This window comes from Solanum dulcamara, chromosome 1 (assembly GCF_947179165.1).
Source record: "Solanum dulcamara chromosome 1, daSolDulc1.2, whole genome shotgun sequence".
In the NCBI taxonomy this organism is placed as follows: domain Eukaryota; kingdom Viridiplantae; phylum Streptophyta; class Magnoliopsida; order Solanales; family Solanaceae; genus Solanum; species Solanum dulcamara.
The window spans coordinates 7,334,241-7,356,787 of record NC_077237.1 but is presented as its reverse complement, the minus strand read 5'-3'; the positions used below and the strand labels follow the sequence as shown (position 1 = coordinate 7,356,787).

Sequence of the window (22,547 nt, the reverse complement as noted above, 5' to 3'; positions counted from 1 at the left end):
CAATTCAGAAATTTATCACTTTGTGTTTTATCGACATCGCAATCCAGTATTTCATGAGAAGATCAAACACATTGAGATTGACTGACATTATGCATCAAATACAGTATTTCATGAGAAGACTAAGTACATTGAGATTAATTATCAATTTTGTGAAGTCGAGAGATCAACTTGCAGATATCTCACCAAACTCCTTATCGGTTCTCGTATTAATTACATTTATAACAAGTTAGGGACATATAACTTGTATGTACTAGCTTGAGGGGGAGTGTTAAAATATGAATAGGTATATACAATTCTACTTAGAGTAGGAATATAAATATGAATATTAATAGAATAAAAATAGTAAATAATATCCTGCTTGGTAAAAAATTATATTGTAGTATCTATAAATAGGGTCTCTGTGTAATAAAGTAGATACATAATTTAATAATATTTTTCTCTTATATTTCTCATAGATATAATTTGCCAACTAATCCATATAGTCACGATTGTGACACACGTACTTTAGGTCAATAAAAGATTATTTAAAAAGTATCAAAATAATACCAGAAATCCTATATAATGTGTTTAAAATAAACATCACCTTAATGTCTAAATAAAAATTGACGACAACTTTAGGAGCCATCAATTGATTTGACCTTATTTATATAAATTCTTTTATATCGCACCCTATCATTTACGTATAGCAAATAAAGAAGAGGCAACACATCTCTCCACCATTGTCAACTAAACATTACCCCTCCACCCCTCTTGTTTTTCTTCTATTTGTTTGTACTATTCATTCATTTCTTTATTCATTTCTGCTTCTATTCCTTCATCTGCACAACTCTTTTTCCCATTTCCCATCAATTTCTTCTTCTTCTTCTCTTCAAAAGTAGTACAAGTCTTCAAGAGAAAAGGGGCAAAAAGAAAGATGGGTATTTTGCCAAGAAACACAGGTGGGGGAGGAGGAATAGTAGCTGTTGATATGTTAAGCGAAAGAGCAACAATGATGAGAGAATCAGTACAGAAAAGTCAGTCGATTACTGATAACATGGTTACTATATTGGGTTCTTTTGACCATCGTCTTTCTGCTCTAGAAACTGCTATGCGTCCCACTCAGGTAAACCTTTTACTTTCCCATTATATACCCTTTTTGTGATTTCAATTGAAGATTCCAAGTTCTTGAGTTGGATCTAGTTTATGCTACCAAGAATATTTGGTGCCAACTCAGATGGAGAAAAATGGAAAGAAAAGAACTTTTTAGTTCAAAGTTTGGATATGTTAGTAGAAAAGAGTGAATATGAGAAAATTGAAATCTAGGCTTTTCACTAAGGGGTTCAAAACATAAAGCCTAGGATTTGAACTTGGAACCTCAAGGTGAAATCTGAATCCCTTAAACCACTGAGGTGACCTCTGGTTTTGTGTTCAGGAGATTCAAAATCTACATATACATAATAAAAATGTAATTTTTTTGCCAAGGGGTTTCGGGTGAACACCCCCAAACCTCTCCTAGATCCGGCCCCGGTGTTGTTGTTGAGTTTTCTGTTTTTTTGGGTGGAGGTGGGGGGTCTATATTTGGCTGGGAACTAAAGTGATTCTTGCTTGATAGGATCTGAATGTTGAAAGAGATGAGATTTGGGTTTGTTTGTCATTTCATGATTTCCATTTTGAGCCAAACGGGCTGATTGTAAATTCTTACAACTAACTAACGTTCCTGACGGAGAAAAATGGAAAGGAAAGAACTTTCTAGTTCAAATTTTTAATATGTTAGTAGAAAAGAATGAATACGAGAAAATTGGAAGCAAAATGCGACTTTTGTTGATTTTCTTTTTATTTTGGGGAAGAGGTGTGGGGGTCTATACTTGTGTTGGGAACTGAAGTGATTCTTACTTGATAGGATCTGATTGTTGAAAGAGATGATATCTGGGTTTGTTTGTCATTTTAGGATTTCCATTTTGAGCTAACCGGGCTGATTGAAATTCTTACAACTGATTTTGCTCAAGATTTGCTAATTTGTTGCATTGACATTTTTGGTATTTTTAAGTTTTGCCATTTATTGACTGGTACACAATATGCTCTTTGTAGATTAGGACTCATGCTATCCGGAAGGCTCATGAGAACATTGATAGGACTTTGAAGGCCGCGGATGTGATACTGTCCCAATTTGATCTTTCTCGTCAGGTTTGCTTGAGCTTCTGATATGGGTCATTGATTTATGCGATTCTGGTAGAAAAATTGTTTGGTTGCTGCTAAACATCACATGCATTTAGTATCAGAGTTTTGGCATTTTATTTGTGATCTGTTTAAATATTTTGAGATTTTCCAATCAATTGTGCCCTTGCAGTGTGGAGATTAGTTTGTAAAAACAACTAATCTATCAGATGCTCATAAATTTGATTCCTATTTGACATTTATATGGAGATGATATAGGTAGTGCCTATTTCTACAATAAATTTCAGATGTCACCAGCAGGAATGATGCATACGTATCCTAGAGAAAAAGAGAGAGTAGTTTGAGGCTCAATGTATATCACAACAGTACCCCAATATTTTTTGAATCTCGATAATAGTACCCCAATTGACTTGGAGTTTTATTAGTAAAAGATGTTATCAATAACAACAACAACAATATACCTAGTGAAATTCCACAAGTGGGGGTCTGGGGAGGGTAGGATGTACGCAGATCTTACTACTACCTCATGAAGATTGAAAGACTGTTCCGAAAGACCCTCGGCTCAAAAGTCACAGCCCCAAGTAAGAGAGAAAAACAATATATCTACATAATGGCAAATAATAATAATAATAATAAAATAAAATAAAAAATAAAAAATAAATTAAAATAAATAAATAAAAATGATACAAATTTTACAAGACAAGAACAATAATGATAGCAAAGTAACGAGATAATTAAAGGCAATAACAACACAATTATAGTGGCACGCCTAGATCTACGGTCAACCCTAAACCTACGCAAGACACGACATTGTTCTATCCCTACTAGCTTTCTACTCTAATCCGCGATCTCCACTCCTTTTTATCTAAGGTCATGTCCTCGGTGATATAGAGTAGCGTCATATTACCTCTCCCCAATACTTTTTCGGTCTACCCCTACCCCTACCCCTCCGCATAACCCTCAAATCCAATCGCTCGCACCTCCTAACTGGGGCAACAACACCCCTCCTTTGCAGATACCCAATCCATTTTAATCTCGTTTCTCTCATCTTGTCTGCCACAGAGGCCATTTTCACCTTCTATCGAATAACCTCATTCCTAATTTTATCACTCCTTGTGTGTCCACACATCCATCTCAGCATCCTCATCTCCGCAACATGCATTTTCTGACCATGAGAGTTCTTTACTGCCTGCACTCCACTCCATATAACAACGCCGGTCTAACCACCATTTTATAGAACTTACCTTTAAGTTTAGATGGTACCTTCTTATCACACAAAACTCCAAAGTCAAGCCTCCATTTCATCCACGCTGCCCCAATGCGATGCATGACATCCTCATCGATATCCCCACTGTTCTGGATAGTGGATCCAAGATATTTAAAGCTTTCTGTCTTGGAGATAGGTTGAGTGACAAGCTTCACTTCCATGCCCTCTTCGTCCATCGCAACATTGAATTTGCACTCTAATTATTCAATTTTGGTCTTGCCCAATCTGAACCCTTTGGACTCCAGAGTTTGTCTCCAAACTTTCAACCCATCATTAATTCTCCGAACCTCCAACCCATCATTAACTCTGTCTCGAGTCTCATCAATCAAAATTATGTCGTCCGCAAATAGCATACACCATGGAACCTCTTCCTGAATAGATCGTGCCAGCTCATCCAACACTAAGACAAAAAGAAAAGGACTTAGTACAGATCCCTGATGTAGTCCTATCGTCACGTCCCACCGTCCTAACCCGAGTCTTGGCTCTATCATACATTTTCTTTATCGCTCTAATATACACCATTGGGACACTTTTAGCCTCCAGACACCTCCAGAGAATATTCCTCGGAACTTTGTCATAAGCCTTTTCAAGATCTATGAACACCATATGAAGATCCCTTTTTTTTGCCTAAATTTCTCCACCAATCTCCGCATAAGATGTATTGCTTCAGTAGTCGATCGCTCCGACATGAATCCGAACTAATTCTCTAAGATTGACACTTCTCCTCACCCTCATCTCAACAACCCTCTCCCAAATCTTTATAGTATGGCTTAGCAATTTGATACCCCTGTAATTATTACAATTTTGAATATCACCCTTGTTCTTGTACAACGGAATTATAGTACTCCACCTCCATTCATCGAGCATCTTAGCTGTCTTCAAAATAACATTAAACAATCTAGTCAACCACTCCAAACCTGCCTTGTCAATGCTCTTCCTAAAGTCCATCAAAATTTTATCGGGCCCGGTCGCTCTCCCCTTACTCATTCTGCTAATAGAACGTCTAACCTCCTCAACCCTAAAACACCTGCAGTACCCAAAGTCCCGAAGACTATGAGAGTGCACCAAATCACCTAGTACAATGTCTCTGTCTCCTTTTTCATTTAAGAGTTTGTGGAAGTAAGCTTGCTACCTTTGCTTGATAGAGGTCTCATTCACTAACACTTCACCTTCCTCGTCCTTGATGCACTTTACTAGATCTAAGTCGCGGGCTTTTCTCTCTCCCGCTTTGGCGAGCCTATACAATCTCTTATCCCCACTTTTCTCCCCTAACTCGGCATATAAGTGTTCAAAAGCTGCCGTCTTAGCACTTGTGACTACCGACTTCGCTTCCGTCTTCTCCTTCTTATAGATATCTTTAATCCTACTCTTCTCATCCTCATCCACACACTCTAATCACTCCGTAAAGAATAGAAAAAAATAGTTTAGGATTTTTATGTATGAAAGATGTCTTCAAGAAGATTTTTGCTGGATATATTGATGCAGTCCATTGCGATGTAGTTTCAGGGGAGTTGTTTGGTGAAATGAATATTGTTCTCCTTCATGAAGGCCTAAAATGTCCAGTTTCACATTTCTGCCGCCTACTAACCAAAAGGTGCACTCCATCACCCTTGCCTTCTTGACGTGCACCTCACTTAATATTCTTGGAGGGTTTCTTGTTATGTTTCTCTTTCCATTTTTCTATTTGTGTATAAAGTATTAGGATTTGTACTTAAAGACAATAGTATGAGTTAGTCATTAGTTCTTGTTGGCTATATTTTTTGGGACAGTCACTAGTATTTAACGCTAGAAGTGCTAAGAACATAAGAATTACAGAAGGAAAAGTGAAAATGCCGTCTACTTGAGTCCAATCTGACAATCCTGAAGGTTTGGCTGTCGAAAAGACAATTTTTGCTCTTTTAGTAAACTAAGGAGCCCAGCCCCGAGGGATTTTGGTCTAGTGGTAAGAGCGCAGTGCATGGGGTTTGGTGCACATCACGAGTTCAAACTTGTCGCAAACAAAATTTGGTATTTAGGTGGAGAAAGCTAGAGGACAGGCCCATTATCTACCGAGTTTCAAACTGTTGCGCCACGGTCCTCAAGGATTTCCCGGTTATTGAAGAAAGAAGGAAAAAAAAGAAAAGAAAACTGGAGAGCCCAAATATGAGAGAAGTTGGAAAGCTAAACATATTTAACAATTCAAACTATAAAAATTGAGAACTACAGAATACAACAACAACAACAACAACATACCAGTGAAATTACACTAAGTGGGGTTTGGGGAGGGTAGAGTGTACGCAGACCTTACCACTACCTCGAGGAGGTAAAGAGGCTGAACTATAGAATGAAAAGGAACAATGCTTTTTTAGTAGTATATTACTTTTCCAAGAGCAAATGAGTTTCACTGGAATATGGCTCCAAATGTTTTTTTTTAAAAATCTGTGTTAGAAGATATTGGTTAAACACAACCTTCTTTGCTGGTTAAAAGGAAAACTAGAAAAAGGAAAAAAGAAAAAAAGGAAAGAAATTCCACTATCAAAATATAGTCCTCCCTTTCTAATCTGATGCAAAACTGAGTTAATTTTTGAAATACTCTTTCTCAATTTGGAGCTCTTGAGTTCATGGTTCCATCACATGTAGGCGGAGGCGAAAATACTTAAAGGCCCACATGAGGACCTAGAAAGTTACCTTGAAGCAATTGAACAACTGAGAAACAATATTCGCTTCTTCAACAACAACAAAAGCTTCAAGAGTAGTGATGGAGTGCTCAACAATGCAAATAGTTTACTTGCTAAGGCTATTTCAAAGCTTGAAGAGGAGTTTAAGCAGCTTTTATCATCTTACAGGTTGGTGCAAACTCTTATCATTTAAAGTATCATTATCATTATTTTTTACAGAAAGTAAACCATGCAAATTAATACCCTTTCTCATCACAACAGAAAGAATTATATATTTCATGATATTATCTCGATACCTTGTCGTATTCTTCCATGTATTCCTATTATTCTCTTTATTCATAAAAAACTGAATCCTTTTAGCCTTATTTGCAGGGTTATCAATAATATTCAAGTATCAATGGTTATAGTTGATTATAGTGTTCTTCTTTTCTTTCATGTAAATTATAGATGTAGCAATATATGGAAACTAAACATTCATTTACTCTTCAAGTTGACCTTTATGCAGGCTGTTATTGAGGATTAATAACCGTTTTTGGGTTTGAGATTCAAGCATTTCCTGAATAGCCTTCTAATAAAGATATTTCTGTCTATTTCACCACCATATTTGGGCTTTATGTTCGCAATATTCACCTGGTCAATGGGTCTATATACACTGAATATATTTTGCCAATGAAGCTTTGCTCTAACGGTAAAAGTTAAGCCCCAAACACCTCAAAAACATAGGTTGCATTCTCTCTAAAAGTTGTAAGCTGTGTTGTGCATTATAATAAGTTCTAAAAGAAGTGTTGGCGGCTATATATATGTTTTGGCCACGCCGTTATTAGTCACTTGCTTTGCAATAGTTTATGTTGTACTCCTCTGCTTGCTGAGCAGTGGTGAAATCTGGTTGTCATTATATTTGTCCATGTGTGTGCTGTTTTTCTTTACTTGCCGTGTTATTTTTTTACATTTCAATTGAGCTCTGACTGTATCCGAGTTCTGCTTTTTCAGCAAACCTGTTGAACCGGAACGTCTTTTTGAATGCCTTCCAAATTCAATGCGACCATCATCTGGATCACCGGGAGATCAGGACTCTAACAGTAAGAACCATTTGCCCAGTAGCCATGGTGAGCATAATCATGGAACAGATAATACCGTCTATACACCACCAACTCTTATCCCTCCAAGGATCCTGCCGCTATTGCATGATCTTTCCCAACAGATGGTTCAAGCTGGTCATCAACAACAGCTGGTAAAAATATACAGGTAAATATCTGTTCTTAAACTATACAAGTACAAGGTTACTCGTAACCTCGGAAAATTAAAAGAAACAAAGTGAAAGAACAAATATGATTGCTTTGATAGTGTCTTACTACTCATTGTTGTTCATAGGATCCAATATTCTCAAATAGTAATTGGAGAAATGTGTGATGATTATCTCATTTAAAAGCTAAAGCTGAATTTGTTAGAGAGAGTACACTTTTCTTTACTTAATTATGTCTTCAACATATTCCTCATGTGCGGGGCTGTTACTTTTCATGGCCCAAGTACATAGAGATTCTTTTGAGTAATTGGTGGCGGTGGGACTCAAATCCAGGACGGTAGAAATATGTGACCATCTCATCTAAAGCTTAAGTTGTTAGAGGGGGAGTACATTTTTATTTACTTAAATATGTGTTCCAACAGTAATTCAACTCTTCTTTTATCAGAAAATATAATTTTCAGTTAAATCTGACTAAACTAATCTGGAGCTCAGAACTGAACATGTAACATTCTGGAGTACTTTTTTCATCCCAAAGACTTCAGCTTAGTGTTTTTCAGCTCTACATTTATGATTTATCATTCCTAACTCTGTGATTCATAAGTTGTTCCAAACATTAAATGTCCTTGGATATATGTGATGCTGTTCGATCATCCTGTAGTTTATCTATCTACTGAAAGAATAAATCTGCTACTGTGGCCTTGAACTTGCTCTTCAAAGGTATCCTATCCCAGCTTGACTGCAAACTGCTGCAGTGGAGCATTAAAATTTTCGCAGTCCTCAGCCGAATGTTTCAAACTCTCATATCTTCGTTGGTGTCACTGTTAACCCATTTAGAGATTCAATGACTCATGGACCACTAGAAAGAAAAACTTCGTGCTGCTTTAGATCTCACCATTGGAAACAACCAAATAGCATATATATATATAGGTATATTCTCACTGTCAATGTTGCAGATGCATTGGCAACACTGGCATCCATGATAAGATATGCGAATGGGAGTGGCCACCTGACACGATAGAACAAGAAAATGGGCTGGTGTAAGAATGGATACTATTGTTGCTGGTGGTGAAGGAAAGCTTGCATTTGGTGGATCAGAATGAAGAAAGAAGAAAGAAATAAGAAGGCTTCATATCCGAGTTGAAACGTCTACTTGCTCTATTTTGTTAAGGCAGCCTCTTAACTTCGCGATTTGTCCAACTAAACACCTGTATTCTTGAATTCCTCACTTGCCTGGACATGGATAACGCATCCATTCTATGTAAGATAAAATCATGACATGAGTCATTGTTATTTTCATCAACCTAAAACTAAAACAAACCTTAGCTACCCTAAACAGTGCCACTGCTTTCACCACTCCCTGCTAACTCCATTGCCGCTCTTACACAGATCCTTTCACTCTCTTATCTCAAAATCACCAAGAAATCCAACAAAAGTTCTTCTCCCTTATCAATTTTCTTTCCATAATTGAAGCTTCATACATTCACCTCTACTCTATTTCTCTCCTTTTCAGTAACACGACACAACCACCACTGTTCACCTCCTGCAGAACCCAACACCCTTCATCATCACTGACTGAGCTTTAGCTTGATATTGACTGAGCCTACAGTTAGAGCAAAACTGTCATTATCTGTCTTTCCCAATTTACTTGAAGCTAAGAATGATAAGCCGTCAGGTCAAAGTACATATTTGAATATTGACTCTGCATGACAGATATCTTCCATTTTGTTTTTGAAAATGGTAAGCTTTACTTCTATATTAACCACAGGTATACTACACTAAACATGTAGTCCCCCATCACAAAATTTTTTTCTTACAAAATCCTAATATGTCTAATTACAGCCAGTCGATTGCATTAAAACCATTTTCTGTGTAGTCTACAACTACTTGTTTACACCAAAAATAGTAAAGGGCTAAGCAGTCTATCTTGATCTTCTGTATATTGCTTCTTTTGCCTTCAAAACATATCTGATTCCTCTCTTTCCATGTGGTCCACCAAATACATGCTGGAACCATATTCCACCTCTCCTCCTTCTTCCCTGCATTACCATCACTGATCCAACTTCTTAGTACTTCTTTGATTCTCCCCGGTTTCACCCACCTTATCTTCCTCTTGTGGATGAACATCTGTCACAGCTGGTCTGTCCATTTACAATGCAAAAAGAGATGGTTGTCTGTCTCTATCTGCTCTTCACATAGATAGCATCTAGAGCATAGGCTGAATTTCCTCTTGTTAAGGTTTTCATGAGTGAGGACGACTTCCTTTACCAGTAATGATGTAAAGTACTTTACCTTATGAGGCACTTTGGTCTTCCAGATCATTCTCCATGGCCATCCTATCTCTTGAGTATTTGTTCTTGTCAAGTCTTTGTAAGCTGACCTAACAGTAAAAATACCTCTGCTATCCACCTTCCACACCGGTCTGTCCTTTTCTTCTGTCAAATTGAAATTTTGAGGGATTGTATTCTGAAAAGCTCCTATCAAGGTTATCTCCCAGCCATTTAGGTTCCTTCTCAAATGGAGATTCCAACCTTGTCCTGTCCATAGTTCAGCCACAGTAGCATCCTGAGCTTGGCTTAAATTGTATAGCTCAGGAAAAGTCTGCTTCAGAGGCCATTGCCCACACCATATATCCTTCCAGAAGGCCACCTTCTCTCCATTTCCAACCTTGCAACTTGTTCTTGAAGAAACTAGTTGCCATAGGTTCCTGATGGATCTCCATACACTACAATTATAAGGGGTTGTCACCTCCTCTGTCATCCATCTGTCCTGCATGCCCCATATTTTGTTCTGTCACCTCTTTCCATAAAGCTTCTTCTGGAACTGCAAACTTCCATAACCTCTTCATCATCAGACTTTTGTTGTGTATGTTTAGTTCCTTGATATTCAAGCCCCCTCCTTTCTTACTTTCCAATAGCTCCTCCCATTTCACTAAATGGTATTTCTTCGTCTTCACTTCCTTTCCATAGAAAATTTCTCCTAACAACATCTAGTCTATTACATTATTAACCAACGTGAGTCTACCACCTGAGGTTAGGTATTGGCTTTTCCAGTTTTCCAGTCTTTTCTCACTTTTCTCTATCACTCCACTCCATATTCTCTTGGATTTTCTCTTAGCTCCTAAGGGCATTCCCAGGTATGTGGTTTGGGAGTTCACCCACTTTCCCCCTAATTTTTCTGCCAAGACCTCTGTGTTTGGCACTGTATTGACTGGGTATATGAAGCTCTTTTCTCAGTTTATATGCAAATCAGAATACTGCTTCAAAAATGTTGAAGACAACTCTGAGAATCAACATTTGTTCTCCTGTGGCTCCACAAAACACTAGAGTGTTATCCGCATATTGCAAATGTGTAACCTCTAGATTATTGACTGTTCTATCTCCCACTTGAAATCCTCTGACCCATCCTCTGATTTTTGTTGTATGTATTAGATTGCTTAGTCCCTCCATGGCAAGGATGAAAAGGAAGGGGGACGGTAGATCCCTTTGCCTTAAACCACTATGGGAGGAGACAAAGCCACATGGGCTTCTATTTATTAGAATTGAGAACTTTACTGTGCTGATACATTGTCTGATCCACCTGAGCCACCTTGAACCAAAGCCCATCCTCTGCAACATATTCATTAAGAACTCCTAATTTAGGTGATCATATTCTTTCTGAATATCTAGTTTGCATAGGATCCATGCCTTTTTGTCTTTTTGTCTTGAGTGCACACACTCATTTGCCACCAACACTGCATCTATGATCTATCTGTTCTTGATGAAAGCCATTTGTTGCCTATCTACTAACTTATACATCACTCTTTTCTGCCTTTCTACTAGGACCTTTGCAAAGATTTTATATATTCGCTCCACTAGACTTATGGGTCTAAAGTCATTTAGTTCCATTGCCCCTACCTTCTTTGGGATTAAAGCCACAAAGGTAGCATTTATACTTTTCTCAAAAGTCCCATCCTTGTGGAAAGCCTTAAAAGCTGCCACTACCTCCTTACTTATGATGTTCCCGCAGTGGTTGAAAAAAGCCATTGTAAAGCCATCCGTTCCTGGTGCCTTGTCCCCAGCACAGGATTCTATTGCATCTACAATTTCATGTTCTTCAAAAGGGGCCATTAGCATATTATTGTCTTCTTCATTGATCATAGGATAGTCTCTCATAATCTGTTCGGGCCTCCAATCTTCAATTTCTGAGTACAAGTTATCATAGTACTCAAGTACCACCTTTTTCACCTCTGCTGGTTCAGTCACTAACACCTCATTGACTTTTAACTTGTCAATTGTGTTAACTCTCCTGTGTGCATTTGCTGTTTTGTGGAAAAAATCAGTGTTTTTGTCCCCTTCTTTAAGCCAAGTTGCCCTGGACCTTTGTCTCCTAGCTATTTCCTCATGGTTTGTTATGCCTTCAAACTCTGAGATGAGTGCCAACTTTGAAACTATCTCCCCTTCCTCCAAGCTTCTTTGTTCTTGTATGATCTCAAGTTCAGCTAACTGATTTAGGAGTAATTGTTTTTGTTGTTTTAGATTACCATTGACAGTTCTGCTCCATTCTTTCAGCTTGTCTTTCAAGGCCCTCAACTTTGATACCAGAATGAAATCAGGTTTGCCGTGGAAATTGAAAGATTCCCACATGCTTCTTATTCTGTCATTGAAACCTTCTGTATTTAACCACCAGTTTTCAAACTTGAAATATGACTTGGACACCTCCCATTCTCCACACTGTAGAAGTATTGGAGTATGGTCTGATACTACCCTCTGCATTACTAATTGTTTAATATTTCTGAAGGTTGAATCCAGTCTTCTGAGAACAGAAATCTATCAAGCCTTGCAGCTGTGGTGTGTCTCTCCCCACTCCTCCAAGTGTAATTTCCCCCAGCTAATTCTAGGTCCATCAGTTTCATATCCTCAATGAACCCATCAGTTCCATATCCTCAATGAACTCTGAGAATTGTGTCATTGATGTGTTGATTCTGTTGCCATTGAACTTTTCAGATGGGTATCTGACTATATTAAAGTCCCTACACAACACCCAAGGTCCATTGATTAGACCTTTGGCTGCCCCCAATTCCCACCATGTTTCCTCTCTTTCTATTTCATCATTTGGTGCATACACACTTGTGATGTGCCAGTTGAGAACAAAATTCATTCCTGTTAGGCTACAAGACACTGAGTATTTCCCTACACTGCTGGCCATCCCTTCCCAAATTCTTTTGTCCCACATTATGACTATTCCTCCCCTTGTTCCACTTGCCTCCAACTGCACATGATCAGCCCATCTGCTGCCCCATATCTCTTTGACATAGTTTGTAATTTCCCCTTCTAGCTTTGTCTTCCGTAGACATACTACATCAGCTTTCCATATCTTCGACATATTCCTAACCATACTTCTTCTCCTCTTCCAGTTCAGCCCCCTTATGTTCCAAGATATTATGTTCACCTTTATTATTCCATGATGGCCAAATACCCCCTCTACTTCTAGTGCCATTACTCATGAATTTGGTGTCCAATTGCAGACTTTTCAATTCTTGTAGCCCTCTTCTTTTGCCATTTCCCAATTCATTTTGAGTTCTCCTATCTCCTTGCTTATTCCTCTCTATCTTCATCAACAGCTCCTTTACCTTTTCTTCACATCCCTTAAAATTAACTCCAAACTCCATGTTGAGTCTGATTATACTCTGCTGTATCCATTCTGATATTTTTGAGCCAGATTGTTCTTCTTCTGGAAATTGGATTTGCAATGGCACTGCATCGCCCGTTGTTTGGCTCTGATTATCTTCTGCTTGTTGTTCCAGGATCACCATTTCTTTCTTTTCCCCTCTTGTCCTTGTTTTCCATTCGAGATCTCCATTGAGTTCCCTATTTGTTGTGTCTCCTGTTCATCCTCATTCCATTGAACTAATTTTGTTTGGCCCGTCTGTTCCATAGAAATAGCTGAGATTTCGATGTTAACTATGTCGAAATTTTGGGCCATCTCCGCTGATTTAACTAATTCCCATGCTATTGGGTCTTTAAATAGGCCCAATATCTCTTTCTGGCCCATACCCCTTTTGTCTACCCTTTTATTCTCTTTTTCTTTTAATGTTGTCCCCCTTTGGCACGTGCATTACTCATGTTTGACTATAGCGGTATGTCTTTGGACAACTCCAAATTGTTGCAGAACTCGGAGAGGAGCATATATACATATATATTGTTCAAGAATTATAAAAAATGCCAAAATATTTTTGAATTTTGCAAGCTAATTATTTTAAAAATTGAAGAAAAATTCGATTATTAATTTACGTTGTGGAGTGTCAACAATATGGAGAGCCAAAATTGAGTGTCAATAGCTTGCCCCTTTCTTTGTCCATGGAGAAGAGTAAAGAAGGCATGGACAAAGAAATAACAACCCAATTTTGGGTTGCCAACCAAAACATCTTTTGAGCAACAACTTGACATGAAGATTTTTTTTATGGAGTTATAGCCAAACTCTGGCTTCTGAGCTGCCTATATATCTCAGATTTTACGAGAAATCAGGTCATATGTAGTTTGAGAGGGTAGAATCATTTTCCAATGACAAATTCAAATAAGCTTGACTTTTTTGTACTGCTTTGGGTCTACGAAGTGAAGGAAATGAGCTCGGCCACTGCTTTTCTTCCATACTTCTTTTGTTCCTTGCCCATTCCTCATGTGCTTTGTGCGCCATTGTCCCTTTGCTTTCCTTTTATTCGTCCAAGGTATATGATCTCAGATATGGTAATGGGGGACTTGGTCTGTTTCAAATCCAACAAAATAGCTGGTCCGGACACCACAATTGTTTAAGAAACCAACAAGAAAGATCAGAACTAAAGTAGGAACATCTCAATCAAGAAGTCGATTTAAGAAATGCGGAACTGACCTGGCCAGTAGCATTGATTTTAGTTGTCCCCAGATTTGGCTCAAATCAATGCTAAAAATAAGGAAGGAAAAATAGCTTGTGGTTAATACGAAAAAAGTAAAAATGCAAAAGCAGCCAATGTTATAGCTTAAAAAGAATCTAATGAACCAAGAACAAGATACATCTAGATTTCAGAACATGATTAGAATCATGATAAATAGCTATAACTTAAAATCATGGACCTACAGAGTTGTAATTGTCTGACTTATCTAATTCTACCATTAGTTGAAGAGTCTTGTTCATCTTCCCAACATATATCTTCTCGTGGGGGAGGGTTTATTGTCAAAGCTCAAAGCTTAGCCAGGAATTGCCATTTGCACAAAGAAATCTAAAAATATAATGATAAGTCAAAGGTAGGTGATTGAGGGTGAGGAAGACCGGCAAATGGATGGGAGAAGTGGGGTGGGGGGGAGGAAGTCCAGGGAGTGCGAGGTTCTTGTTTTCCCCTTTGCTTTTTTGTCTTTCCTTTTAACTATGCATTTTTTCTTTTGTCGAGTTATAGTTTTTTCTGGATCAAAGTCACTACATCCATGCTCCTTATAAGTGATTGGTACTACACTTTTTGTTACGATAAAGTTTCAAGAGAGATACTATGGAAATGTTTGGAGGCTAAAGATGTACCTGTGGCATACATTAGGGTGATCAAGGACATGTATGAGGGAGTCAAAACCAGGGTAAGGACAGTAGGAGGGGACTCAGAGCATTTCCCAGTTGGGATGGGGTTGTATCAAGGATCGGCTCTAAGTCCATTTTTATTTGCCTTGGTAATGGATGCATTGACGCGACAAATTCAAGGTGAGGTGCCATGGTGTATGCTTTTCGCGGATGACATAGTCCTGATTGATGAGACTCGTAGTGGAGTTAATGCTAAGCTGGAGGATTGGAGACATACCTTGGAGTCTAAAGGGTTTAAGCTGAGTATGACCAAGACAGAGTACTTAGAGTGCAAGTTTAGTGAGACACCTCAGGAGGTTGATGTGGAAGTTAAGCTTGGTGCCCAAGCCATTCAAAAGAGAAGTAGTTTTAAGTATCTTGGGTCTATCATGCAAGACAGTGGGGAGATTGACGATGATGTCACACATCGTATTGGGGCAGCGTGGATGAAATGGAGGCTCGCTTCCGGAGTGCTATGCGACAAGAAGGTGCCACCACAACTTAAGGGCAAGTTTTACAAAGTGGTGGTTAGACCGGCTATGTTGTATGAGGCAGAGTGTTGGCCAGTTAAGATCTCTCATATTCAAAAGATGAAAGTTGCCGAGATGAGAATGTTGAGATGGATGTGTGGTCACACCAGGAGCGACAGGATTAGAAATGAGGCTATTCGGGACAAGGTAGGAGTGACCTCGGTGGAAGACAAGATGCGGAAAATGCGACTGAGATGGTTTGGGCATGTGAAGAGGAGAGACACAGATGACCCAGTGAGGAGGTGTGAGAGGTTGGCAATGGATGGTTACAGAAGAGGTAGGGGTAGGCCGAAGAAGTATTGGGGAGAGGTGATTAGACAGGACATGGCTCAGTTACAGCTTACAGAGGACATGACCTTAGATAGGAGGCTGTGGAGGACTCACATTAGGGTAGAAGGCTAGTACATAGTCTCGTTATTCTTCCCTATTCATAGGCACACTAGCACATTACAATTCCTTGTACTCTCATTTCTGCTATTTCTGTTACTATTTATTGCTTTCAGTACTTTTGATTACTCTATTTTATCTGTGATGCCTTCGTTATTTATTTTCCTATAGCGCTTTGAATTTCTTAACCTTATTTGACCCCCTTTTATGCCTTTTTTGAGCCGAGGGTCTCTCGGAAACAGCCGTCCTACCTTGGTAGGAGTAAGGTCTGCGTACACTCTACCCTCCCCAGACCCTACGTTGTGGGATTTCACTGGGTTGTTGTTGTTGTTGTTGTAGCTATATTGACACCACAAAAGTATGGTCAATGGTAAGAGGCATTTATAATGCGTGTTTTTACTTTTTACCAAGTAGAAGTGTTTAGTTTGGAAAAGTCTAAGTAGGTGGACAGGCTTTGCAGAAACCGTGTAACTTGTATATTAAGCCAAATAAAAAGGGTATGAAGAAAAAGCTGGCACAGGCAAGGTTGTGTGGTCTAGGGATCAATGAAATGGGTAAAACTTTAAAATCCAAGGTTCAAACCCAATAAAGATCAAAAACACTAGGTGATTTCTTCCCATTTTCCTAAACCTTAGTGTGTAGAGTTATCCGGTGCTTGTGTTGGTGGGGGAGGTACTAGGTACCCGGTGGAATAATCGAGGTGCTGGCTTGGACACTACTGTCATCAATAAAGAAATACATTTAACTGGCAGAGACTATAGGGAGGAGAGAATATTGGACTGTTGGGAAATCTGGAATATGATGTGGTAAGTCTAGCTTCTCCTGTTTAAGAGATCTAAATATTAGACTTAAACAGCTTAGATTCTTTAAGTAGGTGACAAGAGCCATGATATTTTTCTTCCATGTTTCATTCAAGCGGTAGTTCCAAACCGGTCATGGATATTAGAATGCTGACTGTAAATCTTCACTTTTACATAATAATATTGAACATCTCCTCTAATTTGTTATGACAATATTGTTTAACTGGCATTAATAAGCTCACTTTTGTCCACAATAACAATACTGCCCATAACTACTTGTGGTAATCTTATAAACAATTGCCATTTAATATAAATACAAAGGCACACACCAAGTAAATATTTTTTTAAAACCAAAGAATGTGTAAAAAAGATATCAATCAAATCCGAAGCCGAGCCGATCGAACACTAAGTAAATATCTATGCCAATTGCCAATAGCTGCAATAATGAATTGGAAAAGTTCCTAGCTGGGGACTGGGTTCCAATGGTGACTTTTCAGAAATCACTGTTATGTTTAAGAGATATAGCCTACTCCTGAACCTAGTTCCAACGCTCAAATTGGAACCCCCAGCCGAGGAACACCATGATTCTTTGTGGTGGGTGATGCAGGGTTGAGGTCTCTCTAGTGGAGTCGTATAGTGGGATACCATTGTTAGATTAGTAGAATATACTATTATGAAGATTCTTGTATATTTATCACATCAATTTTCTGTTAAAGCTAATGCTACAGATTCTAAACTGGCACTTCTTTTAGTTCACCTGTTGCCTTCTTTTCTCATTCATTCAATTTATAAATTGCTGTCATAGGGATATGCGTTCTCCTGTTCTGGAAGAAAGTCTTCGCAAGTTGGGAGTGGAAAAACTTAGTAAAGATGATGTTCAGAAGATGCAGTGGGAAGTTCTCGAATTTAAAATTGGCAATTGGATTCATTTTATGCGGATTGCTGTAAGTTTTCTCTAACACCTCATTAAGTTGAAAAATAATTGGTATTTGACTGTCTTATGATAATCAAACAGGTCAAATTGTTATTCGCGGCTGAGCGGAAAGTTTGTGATCAAATGTTTGAAGGATTTGAGCAGATCAAAGATCAATGCTTTGCTGACGTTACGACTGGGAGTGTTGCTGTGCTGCTTAGTTTTGGTGATGCAATTGCCAAAAGCAAAAGATCACCGGAGAAGTTGTTTGTGCTTCTAGATATGTATGAAATAATGAGGGAACTTCACTCAGAGGTATGAAACTTTAGTAGCTACAAGCTTTGATTTATTGCATTGTAGCAAACTGGTAAAGGTCAATCTAAAGTTTTTCTTAACCTTTGTTCTTCAAGCTCAGGTGTCAATGTTTTTAATGTGGTGACAGTTGGTTTTATTAATATTATTTATAGTATTGGTTAAGAAAGTTGTTAATAGATATTAGACAGCTCTTTAACCGAGGGTGTCAAACACGTTACTTGACACATATGAGTTGATTGATTAATTGAGCAAATTTTAACATGATGTTAAAACACGCTCCTGGTTCTTTCGCAAAGTAGTAATGGATTTTGATATGGTTGTGCCATCTTACTTTATACTTGTAGGATTAAAAGCTGCCCACTATCTAACAGATATAATAATCTCAAGTTATGCTAGTCTATTGCTGAAAGACTGCTTGCCGTTAAATTAATATGGTCCAAATTATATTTTGCGTTGTGGGATAACATGGTGATGACATGACAATAACAAATGGAACATTGGTACATACTAGAAAAGCGTTGTGCAAGTGAAGTAAGCACAATCTTTCTCCTGTATTTCTTGTTCTTTGATATAGTAATACTGAATTATGTTCATGTGTTACTTAAACATTCATATGTTTATGTCTGTGTGTCTATTTATATATTTGCTATATATGAGTGTATATTAATAAGCCTCTGCTGCAATTATTTTGTTTACATAGTTACCCTGCTATGGTGCTGTTCTTCGCTCTCTGTAGAGTGACATTTGAGTTTATGTTGGCTTAAATAGGCCTCTCTTAGAGGTCTGCTGCATTTGTTTTGCATCCTATATCTTTCTAATACATCCCATATTTCATCTTCATTCACTCTGTAATCTGTTTCCAGATTTCTGGTTTGATTCACATATGAATGCTGTGGATTTTATGCAGATTGAGCTACTTTTTAGAGGTATATCTTGCATTGAAATCAGGGAATCTGCTTTTGGTTTGTCAAAGCGACTTGCTCAGACAGCCCAAGAAACCTTTCGTGACTTTGAAGAGGCTGTTGAGAAAGATGCAACGAAAACTGCCGTCTCAGATGGAACTGTCCATCCCTTGACGAGCTATGTCATTAATTATGTGAAGTTCCTATTTGAGTAAGTTTTCTCCACTAAATGTTGTGTTTTGCATTTATATATATTGGAAGCTTCTACCTAGTTGATACTACTAGACCATATTTCTTCACTAGCTTGTGGAACAGCTTGTAGTGTGCTTTACCCAGCTTAATGTGCCGTAAGATAAGTTTCTGCATAAATGGGAGAATAGTGTGAAACTAGTTCAAACTACCATGTCTTGCATTCTGCTTCTCTTGATTGTTTTTTCTCTGAAGGTGGATGGACAACATGCTCAATTTAAAGTTTTGGGATATTCAGGGTAATCAAAAGTAAATGCGTCAGTAAGACAAGTTACAGACATACTGATCTAGAAGTGTGGTATAGGAACAGCAAGCCTAGGTCCTGAGTCATTTAGAAAAATTTTAAACACTCACAAAAGCAGAGTGGAAGAGTCTTTTAGCGTGAATTGACACGCAAAATTGATCACAAAATATTAAGGAACTCGCAAGTTGCTGCATCGCAAGATCATAAAGCAGTTGTCAGATCCAGGCTTTGGCTTGATGTGAGTTAGCTGCTGCATCAGATGTAAGGAGCAGCTAAGCTGTTGGATATAATGTTGTGAGCAAGGAAACCAGATCCCAGAGAGTATGGTCTATTGTTCTAAATGCTTGATATGGGTTGCTACAAAGCAACAGCAACCCCTTGGTAGTGAAGGACACCTCAGATGGAAGATTGGAATTTATTTTTTTAAAATTTTACAGCATCCATGATATATCCACTCCGTGACACATTTGTTGCTCTTGTAGCTTTTTCTTCTAATGTTTATATATTGGAACAAAATAGTTTTGTCAAAAAGGAGATGCCTAAAGGCGAATAATCTAGGTTTTGAAGCTAAATAATGGATTGGTAGGATCTGTTGGGATGTGTTACTATTAGGGAAAATTACACCCAGTGGCCATCGGCCAAAGTAATTACCAAAAAAATGGCCATTCGTTGTAGCATGTATAGTCAGTATATATTTCATGTATAGTCAATATATATTCAATTTTTGAGTGTATCATAATGTATATTTAGTGTAAAGCTCATGTATAAGTAATCTATATTGTATAGTCAGTGTATAGTCACTGTATATTTTCTATGATTTTGGCTATTTTTTATGTAAATAAAATATGGTTATATTTGTTATAAACTAATTAGTTTATTGTATATATTTGACTATATACAATAACTATTCCAAGAATTTGAAAATGGAGACTCAAATTCTCTAGTGCTTGTACTGTAGCTTCCTTGTCGGTCTTTGTTGATTTGATTTTCCCTGATGAGTTGCTTGGTTCCTTTTGTTCAGCTACCAATCAACATTGAAACAACTATTCCAAGAATTTGAAAATGGAGACTCAAATTCTCAACTTGCTGCTGTCACAATGCGCATAATGCAAGCTCTTCAAACCAATTTGGATGGGAAATCCAAGCAGTATAAGGATCCATCTCTGACTAACTTGTTCCTTATGAACAATATTCACTACATGGTCAGATCTGTTCGGAGGTTTGTGATTAGACTTTATATAGCTCGGGGACAGCTGCAGTAGTATATGTTTGCTTGGAAATTGGTGCTTATAGTTTGTTCCTTCTAGGTCTGAAGCCAAGGATTTATTGGGTGATGATTGGGTTCAAAGACACCGGAGAGTTGTACAGCAACATGCTAATCAATATAAAAGAATTGCTTGGTCAAAGGTATTGATTTTCTTGCCTCTCCTTCCCCGTTGCTTCTTATCTCAAGGACAGGAAACTAGGAAGAAACTATGAGATTATTAAAGCGTTGGTGAAACACCAAAACACGAAATAGTTGGCTCTTTCATATGTGGTATGAGTTATCTGATCTCTAAATCAGTGTGTAAACTATGAGATTGTTAAAGCTACCCATTGCCGTGGTTATTTTTATTTTATGCACAGAAACTACCCATTGCTTTGCTTTTATGCATTGTCGCCATCATCATTTTCTGGTATTTCCATCCAATTACCATGGTTATTTTGATTTGTATTCTCCTACTGGGGTTCTAAAATTGGGCAAAGTTATCTGAAAAGATAGGTTTTGCATAAAATTAATCATAGTCATTAACTCTTTTTATTTTGAAAATAGATTCTGCAATGCCTCTCGATTCAAGGGCTAACATCATCTGGGGGCAGTAACTCTATGGGTGTAGATGGGCAAAATAGCAGTGGAGTTTCAAGAGCACTTGTAAAAGAAAGGTCCTTCAATTTCTTTAGCGGAGTTAACTTCATGATCAAGTATCTTCATTCCTGTCCGCTTAGCATTTGGTAAATTTTTACAGGTTGAAGACGTTCAATATTCAATTTGAGGATCTTCATCAAAGACAAAGTCAATGGACAGTCCCGGACACCGAGCTACGAGAGTCCTTGAGGCTTGCAGTTGCTGAAGTCTTACTGCCTGCATACCGATCTTTCATCAAGCGCTTCGGGTATGATATATTATGTTTGTATTTCTCTTTTCAATAATGGTTTTGCCAGAACTCTTAACATTGAATCACAACAGAATTATCGATCAATTGACAGTTAACAAACTTCATATATATGATTAATAGCATCCAATATACATTCAAAACTTGGTATCGACTGACAAGTAACTTTGAATATGCACATCTAAGCACCTCAACTCGTCTCCACTATGTCATTTGAACACTCCAACTTACCAAATGATCATCTAGACACCACCAAAATTTATGTCATTTTCACGTCAGGCATCCACATGACAACAATGGGGTCGAGTCGGAGTGTTTAGTCGCTAAAATTAAGACCAAGTTGAGGTGTTTAGGTGTGCACTCTCAAAGTTGATCGAAGTGTTTACTTTGGTGTTTGTTTATGTATTATTCCAATACAACATTGCTTCAAACTTCATGTTTAAGTCAGTTTTTTTTTTCTTGTATGATTACATCTATTCTTATTCTCATAATTTAATGTATTTTCTGGAAATAGGCCCATGGTTGAGAGCGGTAAGAACCCCCAAAAGTATATCAGGTACTCTGCTGAAGATCTTGAACGTATGCTTGGTGAATTTTTCGAGGGTAAGACGTTGAATGAGCCAAAACGATGAACCTCAGACTAAAAAAGCTACCTGCATTCCGCACTATTTCTGTGCTGATACGCGACATAGTTGTTGATGGCTTTGTTTACTACATGTGTTCTGTGTAGGATCTGAAGGTTGAAATAAAAAGCGACAGAAGTACATAGGATATGACGACAATGAAATGTAGTGTTTTCTTTAATGTCCTCTTATTGTTTTAAGTATTTAACATTGATACGTTAAGTTTGTATAGAAAAATCTCATTTTTATTTCTATCCTATGCTCATTTTATGTCTTATTGAAAATAATAATTTTTTTGATAAGTATTTCCAAATTTGTTTGAATATGTAGTAGATCAGTAGATGTCGAGTACTTGTCGATAGCATAGGAAAAATACTTTCATCAATAACAACAAAATAATAGGAAAAATAACTAATTATGCTCCAATTTCCTTTATTTAAGGCTCTAATTTATATCATTTATTTTTTATTTTAATTGAATTTATGAAGTTGGGAGCCGTGTTTGGCTATACATTTTATAATATGTGAAATAGTATTCATATTTGAATGTACTA

The 22,547-nt window shown here is 37.8% G+C and overlaps 1 protein-coding gene across 2 annotated transcripts; it reads left to right on the top strand.

The window, feature by feature from the left end:
• The first annotated feature begins 696 nt into the window (after window positions 1-696).
• On the top strand, window positions 697-22,296 carry LOC129900256 (exocyst complex component EXO70A1-like). 2 transcript variants are annotated; one of them, XM_055975196.1, is made up of 13 exons: window positions 697-1,102; window positions 2,068-2,163; window positions 6,041-6,246; window positions 7,069-7,323; window positions 17,401-17,539; window positions 17,611-17,823; window positions 18,731-18,936; window positions 20,240-20,437; window positions 20,526-20,625; window positions 21,032-21,141; window positions 21,225-21,371; window positions 21,886-21,974; window positions 22,102-22,296. In XM_055975196.1, the coding sequence occupies exons 1-13, from the start codon at window positions 914-916 to the stop codon at window positions 22,113-22,115; spliced, it is 1,962 nt and encodes a 653-aa protein (XP_055831171.1). In that variant the 5' UTR covers window positions 697-913; the 3' UTR covers window positions 22,116-22,296. The 2 variants fall into 2 exon arrangements, with proteins under 2 accessions (XP_055831171.1, XP_055831163.1); XM_055975188.1 differs by having other exon boundaries at window positions 21,886-22,296.
• Window positions 22,297-22,547: the final 251 nt, after the last annotated feature.